Consider the following 21501-nt stretch of genomic DNA (forward strand, 5'->3'; position numbering starts at 1 on the left):
CCGCTGCTGTTTGTCATTCTTTTTTTTTTTTCTTTTTTTTTATATAAATTTAGAGTGCCCAATTATTTTTTCCAATTAAGGGGCAATTTTAGCGTGGCCAATCCACCTACCCTGCACATCCCTGGGTTGTGGGGGCGAAACACACGCAAACACGGGGAGAATGTGCAAACTCCACACGGGCAGCGACTCAGGGCCGGGATTCGAACTTGGGATCACAGCACCGTGAGGCAGCAATGCCAACCATTGTGCCACAGTGCTGCCCCCTGTTTGTCATTCTTATAAATGACCTGGATGAGGGCGTAGAACAGGGGTGGGCAAACTTTTCCGTGCAAGGGCCACATTCAGAAATTCACAATTTTAAAGGGCCGCATAGTATATTAAGTAAAATAATTAATATTTAAAATATCCAAAATAAAAGGTTTTTAAAGAAAAAAAAGCAATTAATTTTTATTAATTAATATTTTAAAGTAGAAACTTTACAGGAAACACATTTATTTTAAAAACAAAGTAACTCAGTTTAAAGAATAAAAAGCAATCAAGTTTTATTAATTAATATTTTAAAGTAGAAACTTCACATGAAACACATGTTGTGCCGAGCAATGATTACCCTACTCAAGTCAACGTATCCACCCTATACCAGTAACCCAACAGCCCCCCCCCCCCCATTAACCTTAAAATTAAAAAAATTTAAAAATTAAATTTTTTTTATTGGTCTTTATTGGTGGGCCACATAAAGACCTTTGGCGGGCCGCATGCGTAGTTTGCCCATCCCTGGCGTAGAAGTATGGGTGAGTAAATTTGCAGATGACACTAAAGTCGGTGGAGTTGTGGACAGTGCAGAAGGATGTTACAAGTTACAGAGGGACATAGATAAGCTGCAGAGCTGGGCTGACAGGTGGCAAATGGAGTTTAATGCAGAAAAGTGTGAGGTGATTCATTTTGGAAGGAATAACAGGAAGACAGAGTACTGGGCTAATGGTAAGATTCTTGGTAGTGTGGACGAGCAGAGAGATCTCGGTGTCCATGTCCATAGATCCCTGAAAGTTGCCACCCAGGTTGATAGGATTGTTAAGAAGGCATACGGTGTGTTAGCTTTTATTGGTAGAGGGATTGAGTTTCGGAGCCATGAGGTCATGTTGCAGCTGTACAAAACTCTGGTGCGGCCGCATTTGGAGTATTGTGTGCAGTTCTGATCATCACATTATAGGAAGGATGTGGAAGCATTGGAAAGAGTGTAGAGGAGATTTACCAGGAAGTTGCCTGGTATGGAGGGAAGATCTTATGAGGAAAGGCTGAGGGACTTAAGGCTGTTTTCATTAGAGAGAAGAAGGTTAAGAGGTGACTTAACTGAGGCATACAAGATGATCAGAGGATTAGATAGGGTGGACAGTGAGAGTTTTTTTCCTTGGATCGTGATGTCTAGCACGAGGGGACATAGCTTTAAATTGAGGGGAGATAGATATAGGACAGATGTCAGAGGTAGGTTCTTTACTCAGAGAGTAGTAAGGGCGTGGAATGCCCTGCCTGCAACAGTAGTGGACTCGCCAACACTAAACGCATTCAAATGGTCATTGGATAGGCATATGGACGATAAGGGAATAGTGTAGAGGGACTTTAGAGGGGTTTCACAGGTCGGCGCAACATCGAGGGCCGAAGGGCCTGTACTGCGCTGTAATGTTCTATGTTCTATGTAAAGTTCTAACAGGACTACACAGGGTAGATGCAGGAAGGATGGTCCCGATGGTGGGTGTGTCCAGAACCAGGGGTCACAGTCTGAGGATCCTGGGTAGACCATTTAGGACAGAGATGAGGAGACATTCTTCACCCAGAGAGTGGTGAGCCTGTGGGATTCGTCACCATGGAAATTAGTTAAGGCCAAAACATTGTGGGCGGGATTCTCCCCGGGGGGGTCCTCTGCTTCGCCAGCAGCGCACTCACGGCTGGGAATTTCCCAATGGCGTGGGGGTGGTCACAACGGGAGGCCCCATTGGCCAGCTGCCACAAAAGAGGATCCCACTGCTGGTAGGGGTGCGCCCCACCAAGAAACGGGTCTGGTGGGACGGAGAATCCAACCCAGCATGTTTTCAACAGTTAGAGACAACACTGGGGGAGAAGGGGAATCACAGGATATGGGGGGAAAGCGGAATTAGCCTATTGAGTTGAATGATCAGCCATGACCATAATGAATGGCAGAATGGGCTTGAAGGGCCGAATGGCCTCCTGCTCCTATTTCCTAGGTTTCTATTTCTATAGCAGTCTACAGACAGAGGAGTGACTGGTCTGATTTGGAAATTGCAGATTCATTTTATACTCTCCAAACGTTAAACCAATGTAAAATTCCCTCTATGGTAAAGTTCTAACAGTCATTAAATTCCCGGTGATGAAAAAGTACCAGAAATTCTGTATCACCCAGGCTGGAGAAGTTTGGACTGTCCCTAATGTCCAATTGACCTCAGTTAATCCTGTTCCTCAGCCACTTGTGAACTACAGAAATCACGTTGCCTTTCTCATCAGCTGAGAGGGAAGTCCCTGAACATCCCACCTCCCTCACCAGCTCTGCCTCATTTTATTAACCTACAGCTTGTCAGAGAATGACGATATTCAGCAGTTCACTCCTGTGGTGAAACAGCACGCTAGCAATCAGAGAGCGTCAACCCTGACAGGACAGCAGAAGCAGAATTTCACAGCCCTCAGAAAAAGTTACAGATTTGAAGAGTGAGAGGCAGAGCCAGGGGGAGAAAATCAGAATTCTTGGGATTCCAAGAGGTCCCAGGATCTGACTCGATCACATTGAAGGGACAGAACAGTCATTCCTCCGTGTGCCTAAAGACTTCACTGACACCCTGCAGCTTTACTGAGAGAATCATGGCTGGATCCAGTGGTAAGTACAATTGTCTTCTACTTCTGAATGTGAACAGATATCTGACATACCTCTGTCAGGCAAACGTTACTCGAAAATAATTTAACATCCTCGAGCACTGAATCTAGACAACAGGAGTGCAAGCAAACTAGTAGGGGTGATTTTGTAATTGTTACATTTGTGGGCGGGTGTAATTGCAGCATTTGTTTACATGGGAAATCACCATTGTAAATGTAGACAAAGGAATTTATAAAAGGAAAATATTGACAGCAAATCTGTGCAGAGATTAATATCATTATATATTATGTAGGTGAATATTAAAATTAAATATGCATCACTAAAATGGGAATTCTAAGTGAATTTCCTCACCCAGTCCAGATTCCCTACCCAGCCGAATGTTATATTTGTTCCGGATGAAATGAAAATGAAAATGAAAATCGCTTATTGTCATGAGTAGGCTTCAATGAAGTTACTGTGAAAAGCCCCTAGTCGCCACATTCTGGCACCTGTCCGGGGAGGCTGGTACGGGAATCGAACCGTGCTGCTGACCTGCTTGGTCTGCTTTAAAAGCCAGCGATTTAGCCCAGGAAGCTAAACCAGTTGTTTAGCAAAACTGAATCAGTGAATAATGGCAAACTTTCCTTCTTTGTCAGAGGCGTGTGGGTGTCACTGGCTGGCCCAGCATTCATTGCCCATCCCTAATTGCACTTGAGAAGGTGCTGATGAGGTCCCTCCCTCAGCTGTTGCAGTCTGTGGGGTGTAGGTACACCCACTGTGCTGTTAGAGAGGGACTTCCAGGATTGTCACCCAGTGATGGTGAAGGAACAGCTGGATACATTTCCAAGCCAGGATACTGAGTGACTTGGAGGTTAACTTCCAGGTGGTTTGGTTCCTAGGTATCTGCTGCCCCTCTCCTTCTAGTTAGTAAGACATGTGGGTTTGGTTGGTGCTGCCTAAGGAACCTTGGTGAGTTCATGCAGCGTGTCTCGTGTAAGGTACACACGCTGCCATTGTGTACAAGTGGTGGAGGAAGTGAATGTTTGTGGAATTGGTGCCAATCAAGCGGGGCTGCTTTGTCCTGGATGGTGTCGAGCTTCTGGAGTGTTGTTGGAGCTGCTCTCATCCAGGCAAGTGGAGAGTCCATCACACTCCTGACTTGTGCCTTGTAGATGGTGGACAGGCTTTGGGGAGTCAGGAGGTGAGTTACTCACTGCAGAAGCCTCAGGGCAGGACTTCAGTGGATTGGGGAAGATACTGCAGACAATAAAAACGACAAATGGGATCTGGATGCAGCAGTCCAGACCCCATTCCCAATAGATCCCATTTTTGCCAACAGGTTGGAAGAGGGTAGCGGGCTGAAACCTAAACTTGACGGGGTCATGTTGGAAAAGACCGATGTTGGGTGGCTGAGCCACAGAGTGCAGCACTTTGAAAATAAGCCATCCCTCCCCTGATGTACCTCTAGTGAGCCGGACTCTGATTCGCCTGCCCCACCAGCAAATCAGATGAAGATCCAGGTGCCATGTTTGAAGGCTGTCCCAGTGACCAGCGCACAACCCAGTTCACCAGGTGCACCTCTCCCCCCCCCCCCCAGACACCACAACTGGCATCTCCTGGTGCCATCACAGCACCATCTGGCACTACCCAGACACTGCCCATGCCCGCCCCTCTTCACCTGAGTGCTGAACCCAATTGAGCTCCTATGGGAGGTCTGCTTGCCAGGCGCACACCCTTAGAGACCAGTTGCTCTTCACATCGTTCTGACAACATGCCGCCATGGATGGATTTTTGTCGTGGGTGGGTGATTCTGTCATGTGGCCCTGCTAATTGAACGTTTTTTTTCTGTTCTCTTCGCAAAACCCACCTGATGAGAACGGGGCAGAACATCTTGGCCTTGAGTGCCAACAGACCATAGTTTCACTATTTTTAAACCCTGAAACAACAGGCTTGTCAGTAAGTGCTGAAAAAACCCATCTGTTGGATTGCTTTGATTGACAGACCATCTGGTGTAGGTTAGAAAAACGCATGACACACCTGTTCAACAGTTTCAATAGAAATCCATGTTGATATTTCCCATGGGCTGTTATTATGTTATTATGAATTCTTGGTTGAATTTCAAAATATACAATTATCTCAGCAGGGGGTTCTGAGTTCACAGTTTCATTGACAGTTTAAAGAGGCTATTAAAGGATTATCTATCTTCGTTGTAGCTACTGAAGAGAAGATTGATTGTTTTTATAACAGTTTAACCATGTGAACGGATTTAAAAGATGTAAATGGGTCATGGATGGGAGATTTTTTTAATATTAGTTCTCTATGAATGAGATCTGTATTAATTTTTTACAAGAATAGATTTTTCATTTCCATATAGCCCCTGAGGTCTTCCCATAGTGGATCCTGGGTGAGTTTCTGGAGGTGGTCAATGGTTGTAAGGCAACGTGGGGGTGGGCTGCGGAGGGTTGAGGGGGTGAGAGGTTGAGTACCTAACACTGGTTTAGCTCACTGGGCTAAATCGCTGGCTTTTAAAGCAGACCAAGTAGGCCAGCAGCACGGTTCGATTCCTGTACCAGCCTCCCCGGACAGGTGCCGGAATGTGGCGACTAGGGGCTTTTCACAGTAACTTCATTTGAAGCCTACTCGTGGCAAAAAGCGATTTTCATTTCATTTCATTTCATAACAGCTATTAAGACAACAGGAATGAAGTCCCTGAGAACCAAGGTGGTCTTTTACCGAGCCCACCTCAATTCCCGCCTGCCCCTGTGGCTGCCTGCAATCAGCTTTTGAGTCAACAGACCCAACTCTATCTCATCCCCACTTCCCTTCCCACCCCCCATTCAACTGAAATGAAAACCTTTTAAACCATTGGAGGGTCTGCTGACCCTCCAAATTGAATCCAATTCATGGTCCCCCCCCAACAGAGACGTACCAGATGCAGGCATTAGACCTGACCTCACGCTCACCTTAGCCAAAAGACGGAGAAGCGACAGCAGGAATGTTTAACTATGTCACTGACTGTGATAGACTAAAGTTTGCGTGAATTAATCAGCTATTTATTAAAACCCAGTGTCAATGTCCTTTTCAGAAGTGTCTGGCAGATAGCGAAATCACAGAAATGCCCACGCAATAGTAATGAGACTTTGATTATTGATGCTTCCTCAGCATTGAGACGTTAATTGAAAGCAGTACGTATTCAGTTTAAAGCAGGTATTCACAGATTGACAAGATGTCCCAGCCCCAGTGAATAAGCCTGGATCTTCCACTAACTTTTCTTGGACACTGGGGAATTTGTGTGTGACACCTGCTCACCGCCCTTGGTATAGGACAGGGGTGGGCAAACTTTTCCGTGCAAGGGCCACATTCAGAAATTCACAATTTTAAAGGGCCGCATAGTATATTAAGTAAAATAATTACTTCACCCGGTTATGATTCTGGGCGCCTCATATAGAACATAGAACAGTACAGCACAGAACAGGCCCTTCGGCCCTCGATGTTGTGCCGAGCAATTATCACCCTACTCAAGTCAACGTATCCACCCTATACCAGTAAGTAACCCAACAGCCCCCCCCCATTAACCTTAAAAAAAATAATTAAAAATTAAAAAAAAAATTTTTTTTTAAAGTTTTTTTTTAGTGACTTGGTGGGCCGCATAAAGACCTTTGGCGGGCCGCATGCGGCCCGCGGGCCATAGTTTGCCCACCCCTGGTATAGGAGCTGTCGCTCATTCCGATTCTCATACCGAGTGCACGCGATTAGGGAGTTACTGTCACCCCCTTTCTGTGCTTCCAGTTGGTGATGTTTCCATGCCTCACTCCCCTTGTACCCCGTTCACTGCACAGACTGAGCTGATTATGAAGTTTAGGTTGTGGTTAGACAGTTTGCATGTCCTTATACACAGCAGGAAGTAAGCAGCATGAATCACTAATGCCTGTGGTTACTTTCAGCATCTTACCTGATCTTCACTGGTAAATGGCCCGTGGCTTCTGAAAAGTGAGAGCTTGGTCTGACTCTCAAAGTTCATGACAGTTATCTGATCAATTCTTATAAATCTTCAAATGGGAGAGTCCCAGATACTCAACGGCAACTGTGAATAATAACAGGACTCTCTTTACACAGTCTTATAGCAACCGTCTCAACTCCCAGCCCCAATCCTCTAAACAAACCCCCAGCCGCCCCCAAACCCGGCTCCAGTTCCAGTTTTCCAGCCTCAATCTCAAACTTTAATCCCTATTCACTGTCCCAGCTACCGTTCAACCTCTAATCTGACTAATAAAGAGCTCTAGCTGTTCATTTTTAATTGTGTCTAACTGAGCATCCCATTTCTGTCAGCTCCCTCCAATGTCACTCTTCCCGTTTGAAGTTCAAGAGAAGAGTTCTCTTGGTCCCACTATTCAATGGCAGCTATAGCGACAGGTGTAATGGCTTCACTTTCCATTACTGAACCATTACCGCTGTATATTTACTCATAAGGAAGCTGCCATTACCGAGGACAGCGAGGTGAGGGGGAGTGAGGGCAGCGAGGTGAGTGAGTGTGAGGGCAGCGAGGTGAGAGGGAGTGAGGGCAGCGAGGTGAGGTGGAGTGAGGGCAGCGAGGTGAGTGAGTGTGAGGGCAGCGAGGTGAGGGGGAGTGAGGGCAGCGAGGTGAGTGAGTGTGAGGGCAGCGAGGTGAGGGGGAGTGAGGGCAGCGAGGTGAGGTGGAGTGAGGGCAGCGAGGTGAGTGAGTGTGAGGGCAGCGAGGTGAGGGAGTGTGAGGGCAGCGAGGTGAGTGAGTGTGAGGGCAGCGAGGTGAGGGAGTGTGAGGGCAGCGAGGTGAGGGGGTGTGAGGACAGCGAGGTGAGGGGGTGTGAGGGCAGCGAGGTGAGTGAGTGTGAGGGAGGCGAGGTGAGGGAGGGTGAGGGCAGCGAGGTGAGGGAGTGTGAGGGCAGCGAGGTGAGGGGGTGTGAGGGCAGCGAGGTGAGGGGGTGTGAGGGCAGCGAGGTGAGTGAGTGTGAGGGAGGCGAGGTGAGGGAGGGTGAGGGCAGCGAGGGTGAGGGGGAGTGAGGACAGCGAGGTGAGGGGGTGTGAGGACAGCGAGGTGAGGGGGAGTGAGGGCAGCGAGGTGAGGGGGAGTGAGGGCAGCGAGGTGAGGGGTAGTGAGGGCAGCGAGGTGAGGGGGAGTGAGGGCAGCGAGGTGAGGGGTAGTGAGGGCAGCGAGGGGGTGTGAGGGCAGCGAGGTGAGGGCAGCGAGGGCAGCGAGGTGAGGGGGATTGAGGACAGCGAGGGGGTGTGAGGGCAGCGAGGTGAGGGGGAGTGAGGACAGCGAGGGGGTGTGAGGGCAGCGAAGTGAGGGGTAGTGAGGGCAGCGAGGGCAGACTCTGAGTGTAAGGCAGTGAGGATTGAGTAGGTAATGTCTGACATTCATTCGCAAGCTGCTATACTCTGGAGGAACTGAAGCAACGTGTTTAGTTACAGCAACAAACTCCACTCCCTCACCACCAAAACCATATCTCTCCGCGGCCACTGCCAAAGACAGAGCCACACCGCGTGTGGCCTTAACGTCCTCTTTGTTCTGAGTTCAGACTCAATCCCATATTTGTTAGGTGAATTGGACATTCTGAATTCTCCCTCTGTGTACCCGAACAGGGGCCGGAATGTGGCAACTAGGGGCTCTTCACAGTAACTTCATTGCAGTGCTAATGTAAGCCTACTTGTGACAATAATAAAGATTATTATTACTATATCTACTTGCAAGATCCCCTCCTCCACATCTGTAGCATTGCCTGTCTCCACTCCACATCTGTAACATTGCCTGTCTCCACTCCACATCTGTAACATTGCCTGTCTCCACTCCACATCTGTAACATTGTCTGTGCATACTCCATGTCTGTAACACTGCCCGTCTCTACTCCACACCTGTAACATTATCTGTATCTACTCCACACCTTTAATGTTGTTTGTCTCTATTCCACGTCTATACCATTGCCTGTATCTACTCCACGTCTGTACCGTTGTCTGTATCTACTCCACATCTGTACCGTTGCCTGTATCTACTCCACGTCTGTACCGTTGCCTGTTCCTCCCCTGCATCATCTGCTGCTGAAACTCTCACCCAATCTTAATCTAAATAGTCTGACAGGCAGGATCCATATTCCACTCCAGGCTCGTCTAAAACTCTACTGCCAGTGTCTCTCATTTTGTCTTCTTTAATTCAGAGTTTCTCTCAACTCTTGTTTCTTTCTCAATGTCTCACTCAATCTTTATTTCTATCTGTGATTGATTCTCTCATTCTCTCTTCTCCGTGCTGTCTTCTCTCTCAATGCCAGTTTGATTCTCTCTCTTGTCTGCTGCCGTTCTCACGCCTTCTTGTCTGTCTCATTTTCCATTTTTCCACCGTTCACATTTTCTATTTCAGCCTCAGTGTTTGATGTTCATGACTTGCCTCTGATTCTCTCTTTGACTAATTCTCATTATGTCTCCATTTCTCATTTTACATTTCTCTCATTATTCTTGCTCTATCTGTTTTTCACTTTTCTTCTGTTCAAATCTTTCATTGCCTTAGCAGAATCACAAAAGCACTGAATTGTTACGGTGCAGAAGGAGGCCATTTGGCCCATCATATCCACAGTGCCCCTCCTGATGAGCAGCATGACTGAGTGCCGTTCCCCTGCCTTTTCCCCATACCCCTGCACATTGTTTCTATTCAAATAATCAGCCAGTGTCCTCTTGATTGCCTTGATTCTTGCTGTTTCTCTATCACTCCCTCTCATTGTTTCTCTGCTATCTCCTTCATTCCCTCTCTTCGTTTTTCCTTCTATCACTTTCTCCCTCCTTTTCTTTGCCGTAGCACCTACCACAGTTTGTTAAACCAGGAAGATTTCTGGGTGAAAAGATACCCAATCTGACTCGGACACAAGTTCCTGCCTTCCCTCTGGCACAGCAATCCCCCATCCCGATCCCCATCCCTACACCTATCCCGATCCCCATCCCTACCCCTATCCCGATCCCCATCCCTACCCCTATCCCCATCCCCATCCCTACCCCTATCCCCATCCCCATCCCTACCCCTATCCCGATCCCCATCCCTATCCCGATCCCGATCCCCATCCCTATCCCGATCCCCATCCCTATCCCTATCCCGATCCCCATCCCTACCCCTACCCCGATCCCCATCCCTACCACATCCCGATCCCCATCCCTACCCCTATCCCGAACCCATCCCTACCCCCATCCCTATCCCTATCCCGAACCCCATCCCTACCCCTTTCCCGATCCCCATCACTATCCCGATCCCCATCCCTATCCCTATCCCGATCCCCATCACTATCCCGATCCCCATCCCTATAACGATCCCTATCCCTATCCCAATCCCTATCCCTATCCCGATCCCCATCCCTACCCCTATCCCGATCCCCATCCCTACCCCTATCCCGATCCCCATCCCTACCCCTATCCCGATCCCCATCCCCATCCCTATCCCCATCCCCATCCCCATCTCTACCCCCATCCCCATCCCCATCCCTACCCCTATCCCCATCCCTCTATCACTCCTTCAGCAAAGTCTGCCTGGCGAAACCGGGAATTTTGCCTGAATTTGCACAAATCCCAAATAATGGCCAAGGACATTCCGTAGTAAAAGATTCAGAGTGTCATTAGGATAAATATTGCAAAATCTGGAAGACGGCAGTTACAGAATATGTGACGGGTGCTCAGAATTTCAAAGCTTCTAGTTTGGTAAAATAGCCAGCATCCCAAAGTGGCAGAGAGATACCACCTGTCTGCTGAGTTGCACCAAAGGACTCTCAATATCGCACTTGTTGCCAACCATGGAATCCCTACAGTGCAGAATGAGGCCTTTCGGCCCATCAAGTCTGCACCAATGCTCTGAACGAGCACACTACCTGGACCCCCCCCATCCCCACCTAACCTGCATATCTTTGGACTGTGGGAGGAAACCGGAGCACCCGGGGGAACCCACACAGACACAGGGAGAACGTGCAGACTCCGCACAGACAGAGACCCAAGCCGGGAATCGGACCTGGGTGAGGCAGCAGTATCACCCTGCCATATCTGTATGAGTTTTCTAAGTGTCTCAGTTTCAGCAGTGATCCAACTCCATCAGGGGGAAGGCCGATCAGCCCTGACCCGTCAACATTTTGCTCATTCTAAGGAGATCGGCTGTATTCTCAAAACCATGGGCTGGATTCTCCGCAGTACCTGACGCCATAATCGGGCCCGGCCTGTGATTCTCTAGAACACTACGGCGCGCGGCTGGAGCCTATTGGCAGAGGCACGCCCAGCAAACCTCCACTCCCAACCGGCTGGGTTCCCGATGGTGTGGAACTAACCACCTATTGCCGGCGGTCGGGGGCTTGGGCGCACAGCCGATTAGGGGTTTATTTTTTTTTGATTGGCGCTGCGGACCGAGTCTACCATGGAGCACGGTGCAGCCGCTAGAGGCCACCGGCGTGCACATGGGCCTATTCCGACCTGGATACACGGGGGCCCATATCTGCAGCAAAAGCTGCGAGATTTACTCTGGGTCCCTGCTAGCCCCCTGCAGGGCATTGAATTCGTTCAACTTTTTGGAAGGAATTTCTGGAGTAAAACGCCGGCGTGGGGACATAGTCACATTTTGGGAGAATCCAGCTCCATATGTTCTAATGTTCTGATGCTGCCAACCCCACTGTGTGAACATTCATTGATCTTAATAGATGTTATTCATAGCTTTGCCCCTGCAATTGATCTCACAGTGACCTTGCGTCAAGTTGGGGAGAACACTGGGGTTTCTGAACCCAATCACAATACAGCAAAACATGCAGGGAAGCGGCAGGCAACCTGTGCGGTTAGACTCAGCTGTGATGCTTCCACAGTTAAACATCCAGCTGATACTCACCATCTGCACCCATGTATAAAGAAGGATTACTGGGTTATGTGAGTCAGCTGTCTGTCAAAGTTGGGGGGGAGCAGCTCATGGTTCTTGGGGAGGATGGCAGCTTTCCCCTGGGGGAGTGTGCTGGGGGTGCTGTCACAGGTAGCCCCTGTGGCTCTGAGGCTCTCTCGGATGGGTGTAAAAGGCCCAATGGCGTGACCTTGATGAGCAAGGCCATTCTTCCTGCTGTCTTGGGGCCAATATTTATTCCCTGACCATCATCAGTAAACAAGTAATCTCGTCATTTATTTAATTGTTGTTTGTGGGAGTCCTGTTTCTAATCTTTCAACACATCAGAAACACTTCATTGGCTGCTTTGCAGCCAATGAAGTGTTTCTGATGTGTTGAAAGATTAGAAACAGGACTCCCACAAACAACAATTAAATAAATGACTTTAGGATGGGAAAGATGCTATACGAGTGCAAAATCTTTTATTTCCTCTTTACTCTGTCTCTCATGGAAAGTTTCCTCAGGACATCTTGAACAAAAGTTATGACAGTCGACCAGAATAGGACCAGAGGGTCCTTGGGTGCCTGTCCATAGGGGAGGTAGTTAAGGTGGTTAAGGAGGCAGATGGGATACTTGCCTTTATTAACTGAGGCATAGAATATAAGAGCAGGAAGGTGATGATGTATAAAACACTGGTGAGGCCACAGCTGGAGTACTGTGTGCAGTTCTCGTCGCCACTCTATAGGAAGGATGTGATTGCGCTGGAGAGGGTGCAGAGGAGATTCACCAGGATGTTGCCTGGGCTGGAGTGTCTCAGCTATGGGGAGAAGCTGGTTAGGCTGGGGTTGTTCTCCTTGGAGTAGAGAAGGCTGAGGGGGGACCTCATCTAAGTGTACAGAATTATGAGAGACACAGATAGGGTAGACAGAATAACCTTTTTCCCTCAGGGGTCAATGACGAGGGGGCAGAGATTTACGGTAACGGGCTGGAGATTCAGAGGGGCTTTGGGGAAAAAACCTTTTTACCCAGAGGGTGGTGGGAATCTGGAACTTGCTGCCTGAGAGGGTGGTAAGAGGCAGGAACCCTCACAACATGTAAGAGGTATTTAGATGAGTGTTTGAAATGCCCCAGGGTACAGGGCCACGGATCAATGGTTGGAAAATGGGATTAGAATGGATAGGCGCTTGATGGCTGGCACAGACACGATGGGCTGAAGGGCCTCATCCTGTGCTGTAAAACTCTTTGACTATTCCTAGCGTTAGCCCCACCTGCTTCCTCTCTTTCTAACTTTCCTCTTTCTCTCTATTATTATTAATTTTATTTTACCCAGTAAAGTAATTAAGGCTTCGTTATCACTGGAACTATATTTTGAGTTATTTTGAGGCATTTTATTTGGGCCTATTTACAGAAAAAGAGGGCTTTAGCCTTGCAGGAAACCCGCAGATTAAACCTTTGCTGTGACATATGGAAAATGCATAACCGAGTTGTTGTTTAATTCTCAATGCCAATCACACAAACCAGTTATCCTGTTACAGCATCTGTGACTTGGTGTTTCCCCTCCACAGAGAATATCTGAATAACTGGGCCCAGTGAAACAGGAGATAATTTCTGGTAAAACAGTGATCAGAGCAGTTAAACGATTGTCAATAACAAGAACATGACATGTTTGAGATTTTCTCTGTATGACTGACAGAAAACGCAAAGTGTTTTGGTCTCAGTTTCAGGAATCATTGTCTTGCCACAGCGCTGAAGAAGGCCATTTGGCCCAATATGTTTGTGCTGTCTTCGATGAGCCCCACTTTCCTGCTCTTTCCTGAAAACCCCGTAAATCTTTCCTTTTGAATATTTTCCCAATTCTCTTTTGAAAGTTGCTACTGAATTTGTTCCCAGGTCTTACATTTACAATTGTAACAACTCCCTACCTGATACGCTGGGCAGGATAGCGGGAATGGAGATCTGGGCCTGCGGGGAGATGGGAGCTTTGGTAAAATGCTGGTGGAAGATGTTGGAAGGAAACTCGGTGTCATTCTGCCTCCTGGGGAAACTCATAGAAGCAGGAACAACCCATCACCCATAGGCAGATTGCCAAATTCTTTCACAAACTGGCCAAATAATGGGTATTATACAACGAGGCTAGGATTTTACTGTCATTGACACAGGTTCCCAATGTGTGGATTGCAAGATAAACTGTGGTGGTCACTCAGTGCGTTCCCAGGGGAGGGGGGTCTCCTTTCCAGCTACTCCACCAAGCCCCCAGCCTGCCCCAGCAGCAATGGCCACCAAACCTTGGAGACTCTGCAGCTGGAGGGGTCACCCTTCAGTCGCGAGCCACGGCCTGTCTGGACATGGCACCCTCTCTGCACCCACAGCAGTGCCCATCTTTGTGGGTGATGTTGTCAAAGGTGCTGCACAGTCGACCCTCTGATTGAGCGGGCAGTTTGCAGAGGCAGACCGCCAATCAGATATCAACAGCACCAAGGCCCTCACGGGATTAAGCCCCACTTTTGATGATGCCAACAGTGGGGTTTCCTGACCTGAGGTAAAATTCTTCAATGTCACCTCTTGTTCTTTTCCCAATTGCTTTAGATCCGTGTCCTTTGGTTAATAACTTTCCTGCCCCCATTTGTCCATCTCTACTCCATGGCCAGGATTCTGTGCGTCCCGCCAACCCCCCCCCCCCCCCCCCCCCCAAATCCCCACCCTGCACCGTGTCTTTCCCCACCCTCATGAGTTATTTCAATCTCCATTCAGTTCGAAGAGAGTGAAGAGAAACTGTTTACTGCTTTTGTCCATTTCAAGGAAATAGTGGATTTGTACTCAAACAATAAAGTTTCGCCGGAATGTGGCGACTAGGGGCTTTTTACAGTAACTTCATTGAAGCCTACTCGTGACAATAAGCGGTTTTCATTTTTTCTTTTCATTAATGGAGAGAAACTCATCCTGTCTTCACTGATAGGCATCTCCCCGCCAGTAACAATGTTAGATCAATGCAATGTGATTACTCGACACACTCTGAGACTTTATTCTGTGCCCCAGTCTGCACCGCTGATGTCTGCCTGACTCCGCTGTTGATCAGATAAGCAGCTAACAGGATGCAGCAGGAAGCATCTGATTGTAAAGCCATCTCTGCACATACACCTGCACATTTCTCTTCACGTTTTCAGTTCACTTGTGTAGCAGCCAAGGGAACATTTTAACTCTTTACATCAAGCGTACAAAATTATGAGGGGAAGAGATAGAGTGGACAGGATTCAAGATAAGTGGCAGAAGGTGCAGAGGGGACATGAGGAAGAGCTTTTTTACGCAGAGGGTAGTGGGAGTTTGGAATTTGCTGCCCGAGTTGGTGGTGGAGGCAGAGACCGTAAACTCTTTTAAAACTTTAAAACTTTTTAACCTTTTAACTCTTTTTGGAAAGTACCTGGATCTGTACGTTAAATGCTGGAAGCTTCAGAGCTATGGGCTGTGAGCAGGAAGATGGGATTAGAAAGGGCACCTAGGTGTCCTAGGGCTGTCACAGACAAGCTGGGCCGAATGGCCTCCTTCTGTGCTGTAACATTTCTATAGTTCTATGGTTCGAAGGACAGTGTGGATCAGGCACAAGTGAAATAGTCCCAGGGCAGGTATGTGGACAGATGACCTGCCTGATTTGTATCTTCGCTGCACCAACCGAGCTTGGTTCCACAATCTCTTTGCCCAACAGAAGTCCATCAGTCTCAGTTCTACAGTTTTCAGGATACCGTTTCACCCTCAACGGCTTTTTGGGGATTTCCAATCCCCTCTGAGTGAGGAAGTGCTTCCGAACATCACCCTGAACATCCTGGGTCCAATTTGAAGGTTCTACCCCTTGTTCTGGACCCTCCTCTGCCCCCCCCCCCCCCCCCCCCCGCAGTAACAGTTTCTCTCGATGAACATGGCTGAGCTCCTAAATTATCTTGAACGCACATCATGCCATCCCGTCTACATTCAGGGGAACAGGGTCAATGCAACCACATCTCACCAAATAGAAAATACTCTCGTTTGGTCCAAAGTGAACTCCATTTGAGATCATTTGGTCCTCTTTTTAACACATTATTCATTTCCCTGTGAGCAGACTGAGGCAGGGAACGATGAAATAAAAGCAACAGGAATGGATACAGACATGATTGGGAATCCCAGCTGGGACATGATTGGGAATCCCAGCTGGGACATGATTGGGAATCCCAGCTGGGACATGATTGGGAATCCCAGCTGGGACATGATTGGGAATCCCAGCTGGGACAGGATTGGGAATTCCAGCTGGGACATGATTGGGAATCCCAGCTGGGACATGATTGGGAATCCCAGCTGGGACAGGATTGGGAATCCCAGCTGGGACATGATTGGGAATCCCAGCTGGGACATGATTGGGAATCCCAGCTGGGACATGATTGGGAATCCCAGCTGGGACATGATTGGGAATCCCAGCTGGGACAGGATTGGGAATCCCAGCTGGGACAGGATTGGGAATCCCAGCTGGGACATGATTGGGAATCCCAGCTGGGACATGATTGGGAATCCCAGCTGGGACATGATTGGGAATCCCAGCTGGGACCTGAAAGAAGGCTGCACAGGGGAATCAAGACAATGTATATGTCTGTGTATTTCGGACAAGGTAGCGAAGTCCTTGATTTGTTTTTGTTCTCTCAAATACTAAAGGGGAGAGAGACTGCACTGCAGCCCAATAATCACAGCACCTCAGGGCCAGCAACAATTTGATCAGATCAGTGACAAAGATCAGGCTCACTGTTTCACACTTGCATTCTCTCTCGGCAGGTTCTGTTTTGCAAGTCTTCCTCAGTCTGGGCATAATGTCTCAGGTAAGTGACATCTTTATTTTGATTATCAACAGCGACAGACATGAGGTAGTGACTAATCTTAGTTTGAGTATGCACTGTGATACTGGGAGCTTTACTCTGTATCTAACCCCGTGCTGTACCTGTCCTGGGAGTGTTTGATGGGGACAGTGTAGAGGGAGTTTACTTTGTATCTAACCCCGTGCTGTACCTGTCCTGGGAGTGTTTGATGGGGACAGTGTAGAGGGAGCTTTACTCTGTATCTAACCCCGTGCTGTACCTGTCCTGGGAGTGTTTGATGGGGACAGTGGAGAGGGAGTTTACTCTGTGCTAGTAACTTTGCACTAGAGCAGTGAGGGTGTGGTGAATGTGTAACCACTATAATTCACACTGTACATTACTGTGTCCCTGTGGGCTCCATCTGTGAGCCGTTGCGCGGCTCTGCCCACAGGGGGAGTCGAGGAGCATGTACAGGGCTCCGCCCCCTTCAGGATGTATAAGTGCTGCGGCCCTGCAAGTCCGCCCTCAGTTCAGCATAGTCGCAGGCAGGCTCAGTTGTAAGCCGATTAAAGCCACAGTTTACTCCAACTCATGTCTCTGGTTGAATTGATGGTTGCATCAGAGGGTTATAATGAAGAATTGAAATTCTGCATCCACATGGAGCACTGGAAAAGTCTGTTCATGTTTGGGGAGTCGGAAAAAAAGTTACATCATTTTAAACTTGTTAATCGGAGAGCAAAGGGAGAGTTTGGAGATTTCTTTTTGAAAAGCACTGCCAGCAGGCAGAGGCACTGGCCTGCAGAATTTGGGTGAGGATGTATGGCAGTGGAAGGTACAGGTTATGGGGAGGGAGGAGGGCAGTGGGATTGTGGATTGAGCAGCAGCAAGGGGCAGAATGGTGACTCTGGTTGTGTGGATGGTCATGGCCAATTAATCAAAAGATCTCAATCTTCCTGCTCAGGGCGCTGAGGGTGGGAACGTCAGAGTAGCACAGAGAAAGTATCAGCTTATTGCAGTCAGTCATTCAGTGCAGTGCATGGTTAGAGTGTAGTGTGAGGCAGGATGTGGTGGTGAGATTGTAGAACAAGAGACACCTTCACAGATCCCAACACAGATTGTGTCGCTGATATTAGGGAGCAGGAGGGGAGGGAGGATTAGGAGAATCATAGAATCGCTACAGTGCAGGAGGAGGCCATTCAGCCCATTGAGTCTGCACCAACCCTCTGAAAGAGCTTCCTCTGCCCTATCCCTGTATCTCCACCTAACCTGCACATCTTTGGACTGTGGGAGGAAACCGGGGCACCCGGAGGAAACCCACGCAGACACGGGGAGGATGTGCAGACTCCGCACAGAACACACACTGACTCTCACTGGGATACAGTTCCACACACACTGACTCTGACTGGGATACAGTTCCACACACACTGACTCTCACTGGGATACAGTCCCACACACACTGACTCTCACTGGGATACAGTTCCACAAACACTGACTCTCACTGGGATACAGTTCCACACACACTGACTCTCACTGGGGTACAGTTCCACACACTGACTCTCACTGGGATACAGTTCCACACACACTGACTCTCACTGGGATACAGTTCCACACACACTGACTCTCACTGGGATACAGTTCCACACACACTGACTCTCACTGGGATACAGTTCCACACACACTGACTCTCACTGGGAGACAGTTCCACACACACTGACTCTCACTGCGATACAGTTCCACACACACTGACTCTCACTGGGATACAGTTCCACACACTGACTCTCACTGGGATACAGTTCCACACACACTGACTCTCACTGGGAGACAGTTCCACACACACTGACTCTCACTGGGATACAGTTCCACACACACTGACTCTGACTGGGATACAGTTCCACACACACTGACTCTCACTGGGATACAGTTCCACAAACACTGACTCTCACTGGGGTACAGTTCCACACACACTGACTCTCACTGGGATACAGTTCCACACACACTGACTCTCACTGGGGTACAGTTCCACACACTGACTCTCACTGGGATACAGTTCCACACACACTGACTCTCACTGGGATACAGTTCCACACACACTGACTCTCACTGGGAGACAGTTCCACACACACTGACTCTCACTGGGATACAGTTCCACACACACTGACCCTCACTGGGATACAGTTCCACACACACTGACTCTCACTGGGATACAGTTCCACACACACTGACCCTCACTGGGATACAGTTCCACACACACTGACTCTCACTGGGACACAGTTCCACACACACTGACTCTCACTGGGATACAGTTCCACACACACTGACTCTCACTGGGATACAGTTCCACACACACTGACTCTCACTGGGATACAGTTCCACACACACTGACCCTCACTGGGATACAGTTCCACACACACTGACTCTCACTGGGATACAGTTCCACACACACTGACTCTCACTGGGATACAGTTCCTCACACACTGACTCTCACTGGGATACAGTTCCACACACACTGACTCTCACTGGGATACAGTTCCTCACACACTGACTCTCACTGGGATACAGTTCCACACACACTGACTCTCACTGGGATACAGTTCCACACACTGACTCTCACTGGGATACAGTTCCACACACACTGACTCTCACTGGGATACAGTTCCACACACTGACTCTCACTGGGATACAGTTCCACACACACTGACTCTCACTGGGATACAGTTCCACACACACTGACTCTCACTGGGATACAGTTCCACACACACTGACTCTCACTGGGGTACAGTTCCACACACACTGACTCTCACTGGGATACAGTTCCACACACACTGACTGTGACTGGACTTGAGATCTATAGGAATTTTGTAACTTTATGAAGATCTTTGAAATGTTCTGTTTTGGGTAATGTTAAGGGTTAATTTGCTGTTTTTGTTGGATTGTGCTGTTGACCTCTGTCTCTGTAACTTTCTCAGTGAGCGCGAGGCGTGTATGTTCCTGTTGGATTTTGGTTAATCTGGTGGTCCTGCTATTTGATTACTTTGCTGTATCTCTTCCAGCTCAGTGTCTGCACCGAGGGTCCGATGTTGGATTCAGCAATCGCCGTGACCACCAGTTACGATTATGATTACGACTTCACTGAGTCGGATGTTGTGGATTATGGAGAGTTTGTCCAGCAGTGTGAAAAAGGTGACATTAGATCTTTCCGCCAGTCCTTCCTGCCCTCCATCTATGCGGTGATCACTGTGCTGGGATTCTTCGGCAATGGGCTGGTTGTCATCACCTACATTTACTTCAAACGCTTGAGGACAATGACTGATGTTTACCTGCTGAATTTGGCCCTGGCAGATCTCCTTTTCCTTGTGACCCTGCCCTTTTGGGCAGTGAGTGTTGTGAAGCAGTGGATCTTTGGCCTGGTGATGTGTAAGGCTGTGTATGTGCTGTATCGGGTCAGCTTTTTCAGTGGCATGCTGCTGTTGATGTGTATCAGCATTGACAGATACTTCTCCATTGTGCGGGCAGCTTCTGCCCACAGGCACCGCTCCAGAGCAGTATACTGTAGCAAGGTTGTGTCTGTGTGTGTCTGGCTCTTCTCTCTGCTCCTGTCCCTGCCTGAACTCCTCTACACTGACCAAAGGCAGAGTACCAGTGGCACACTGTGTAAAATGAACCTGGACAACAGCACAATCGTCTTCACTGCCGGCACCCAGTTAGCGGTGGGATTCTTCATTCCTCTTGTCGTCATGCTGTTCTGTTATTGTGTCATTATTAAAACCTTACTGTTGGCCAGGAACTTTGAAAAGAACAAAGCAATCAAGGTGATTATTGCAGTGGTTCTTGTTTTCCTCCTCTTCCAGCTGCCCTACAACAGTGTGATGCTGATAGACACCATCAATGATGTCAATGCGACGGTCACAAACTGTGACTTCAGCAAGCGCATGAATGTTGCCATCGATGTGTCCAAAAGCTTGGCCTATGTGAGGTGCTGCCTCAACCCTTTCCTTTATGCTTTCATCGGAGTGAAATTCCGCCGTGACCTGTTCAAACTGATGAAGGAGTTGGGCTGTATGAGCGGCGAGAAGCTGATGAGATCTACGCACCTGAGGTCCGCCTGGAGCAGCAAGCGGGCCTCCATCGCCACCGACACCGACAGCACAACCACCTTCTCACCCTGAACCCAAAATCCCCATCAGAGACTCAAACCATTTCCCGCTGCTTGGACAGTACGCAGTAACGCAGAATCTGACAAGGAACCTCCAAAACAAAGGGAGGCATTTTCACAAAATGTTAATACATCAGCAACATTCACCCCGAGAGCAGCCCCCAGTTTAACTCCCTCTGTCACTGAGCTATTAATCACATCAGTGCCTTTTTCACACACTGCTGCCACAGGCACTCTCCAGTCACTTCAACTTCACCCGCAACATCCACAAACATTCTTCAGATTCCCTGTTCAGATTTACTCTCACTGAAACTCTGTCTTGTTCACAAGCTGATTGGACATTCGGGCTGTCAATCTAATCCAGGGCCCTGAACCAAAATGAGAATATTTTGCATCACAGAATCTCCACGACTCAGTTTGTGAAATACATTTAGTGTCTTACTTGTTGCAGAAGCTGTGGTATTTTGTGAGCGGTTATAAACGATCTCCCCTCCCATCAAGCGCCAACAAGCTGTGAGTTTCAATGATTGGTGTATGTTCTGATCCACCATTTAACAGAGCTACAGTGAGACCTGGAACATGGTTACTCAACCATTACCAAGCCACATGAGTTCATCGACATCAATGCTGAAAGCTCCCTCTACACTGTCCCCATCAAACACTCCCAGGACAGGTACAGCACGGGGTTAGATACAGAGTAAAGCTCCCTCTACACTGTCCCCATCAAACACTCCCAGGACAGGTACAGCACGGGGTTAGATACAGAGTAAAGCTCCCTCTACACTGTCCCCATCAAACACTCCCAGGACAGGTACAGCACGGG

General features: G+C 48.5%; 1 protein-coding gene across 1 annotated transcript; it reads left to right on the plus strand.

Moving 5' to 3' along the window:
• The first annotated feature begins 2637 nt into the window (after window positions 1–2637).
• ccr7 (chemokine (C-C motif) receptor 7) lies at window positions 2638–21351 on the plus strand. The gene is made up of 3 exons (XM_038779896.1): window positions 2638–2881; window positions 16506–16549; window positions 19576–21351. The coding sequence occupies exons 1-3, from the start codon at window positions 2866–2868 to the stop codon at window positions 20689–20691; spliced, it is 1176 nt and encodes a 391-aa protein (XP_038635824.1). The 5' UTR covers window positions 2638–2865; the 3' UTR covers window positions 20692–21351.
• Window positions 21352–21501: the final 150 nt, after the last annotated feature.

This window comes from Scyliorhinus canicula, chromosome 19, assembly GCF_902713615.1.
Source record: "Scyliorhinus canicula chromosome 19, sScyCan1.1, whole genome shotgun sequence".
Lineage (NCBI taxonomy): Eukaryota > Metazoa > Chordata > Chondrichthyes > Carcharhiniformes > Scyliorhinidae > Scyliorhinus > Scyliorhinus canicula.

Bases quoted from the DNA above. Each gene is read 5' to 3' on its own strand.
- ccr7 (XM_038779896.1), top strand. The intron at 16,550-19,575 runs GTAAGTGACATC...TATCTCTTCCAG, and splicing joins GTCTGGGCATAATGTCTCAG to CTCAGTGTCTGCACCGAGGG.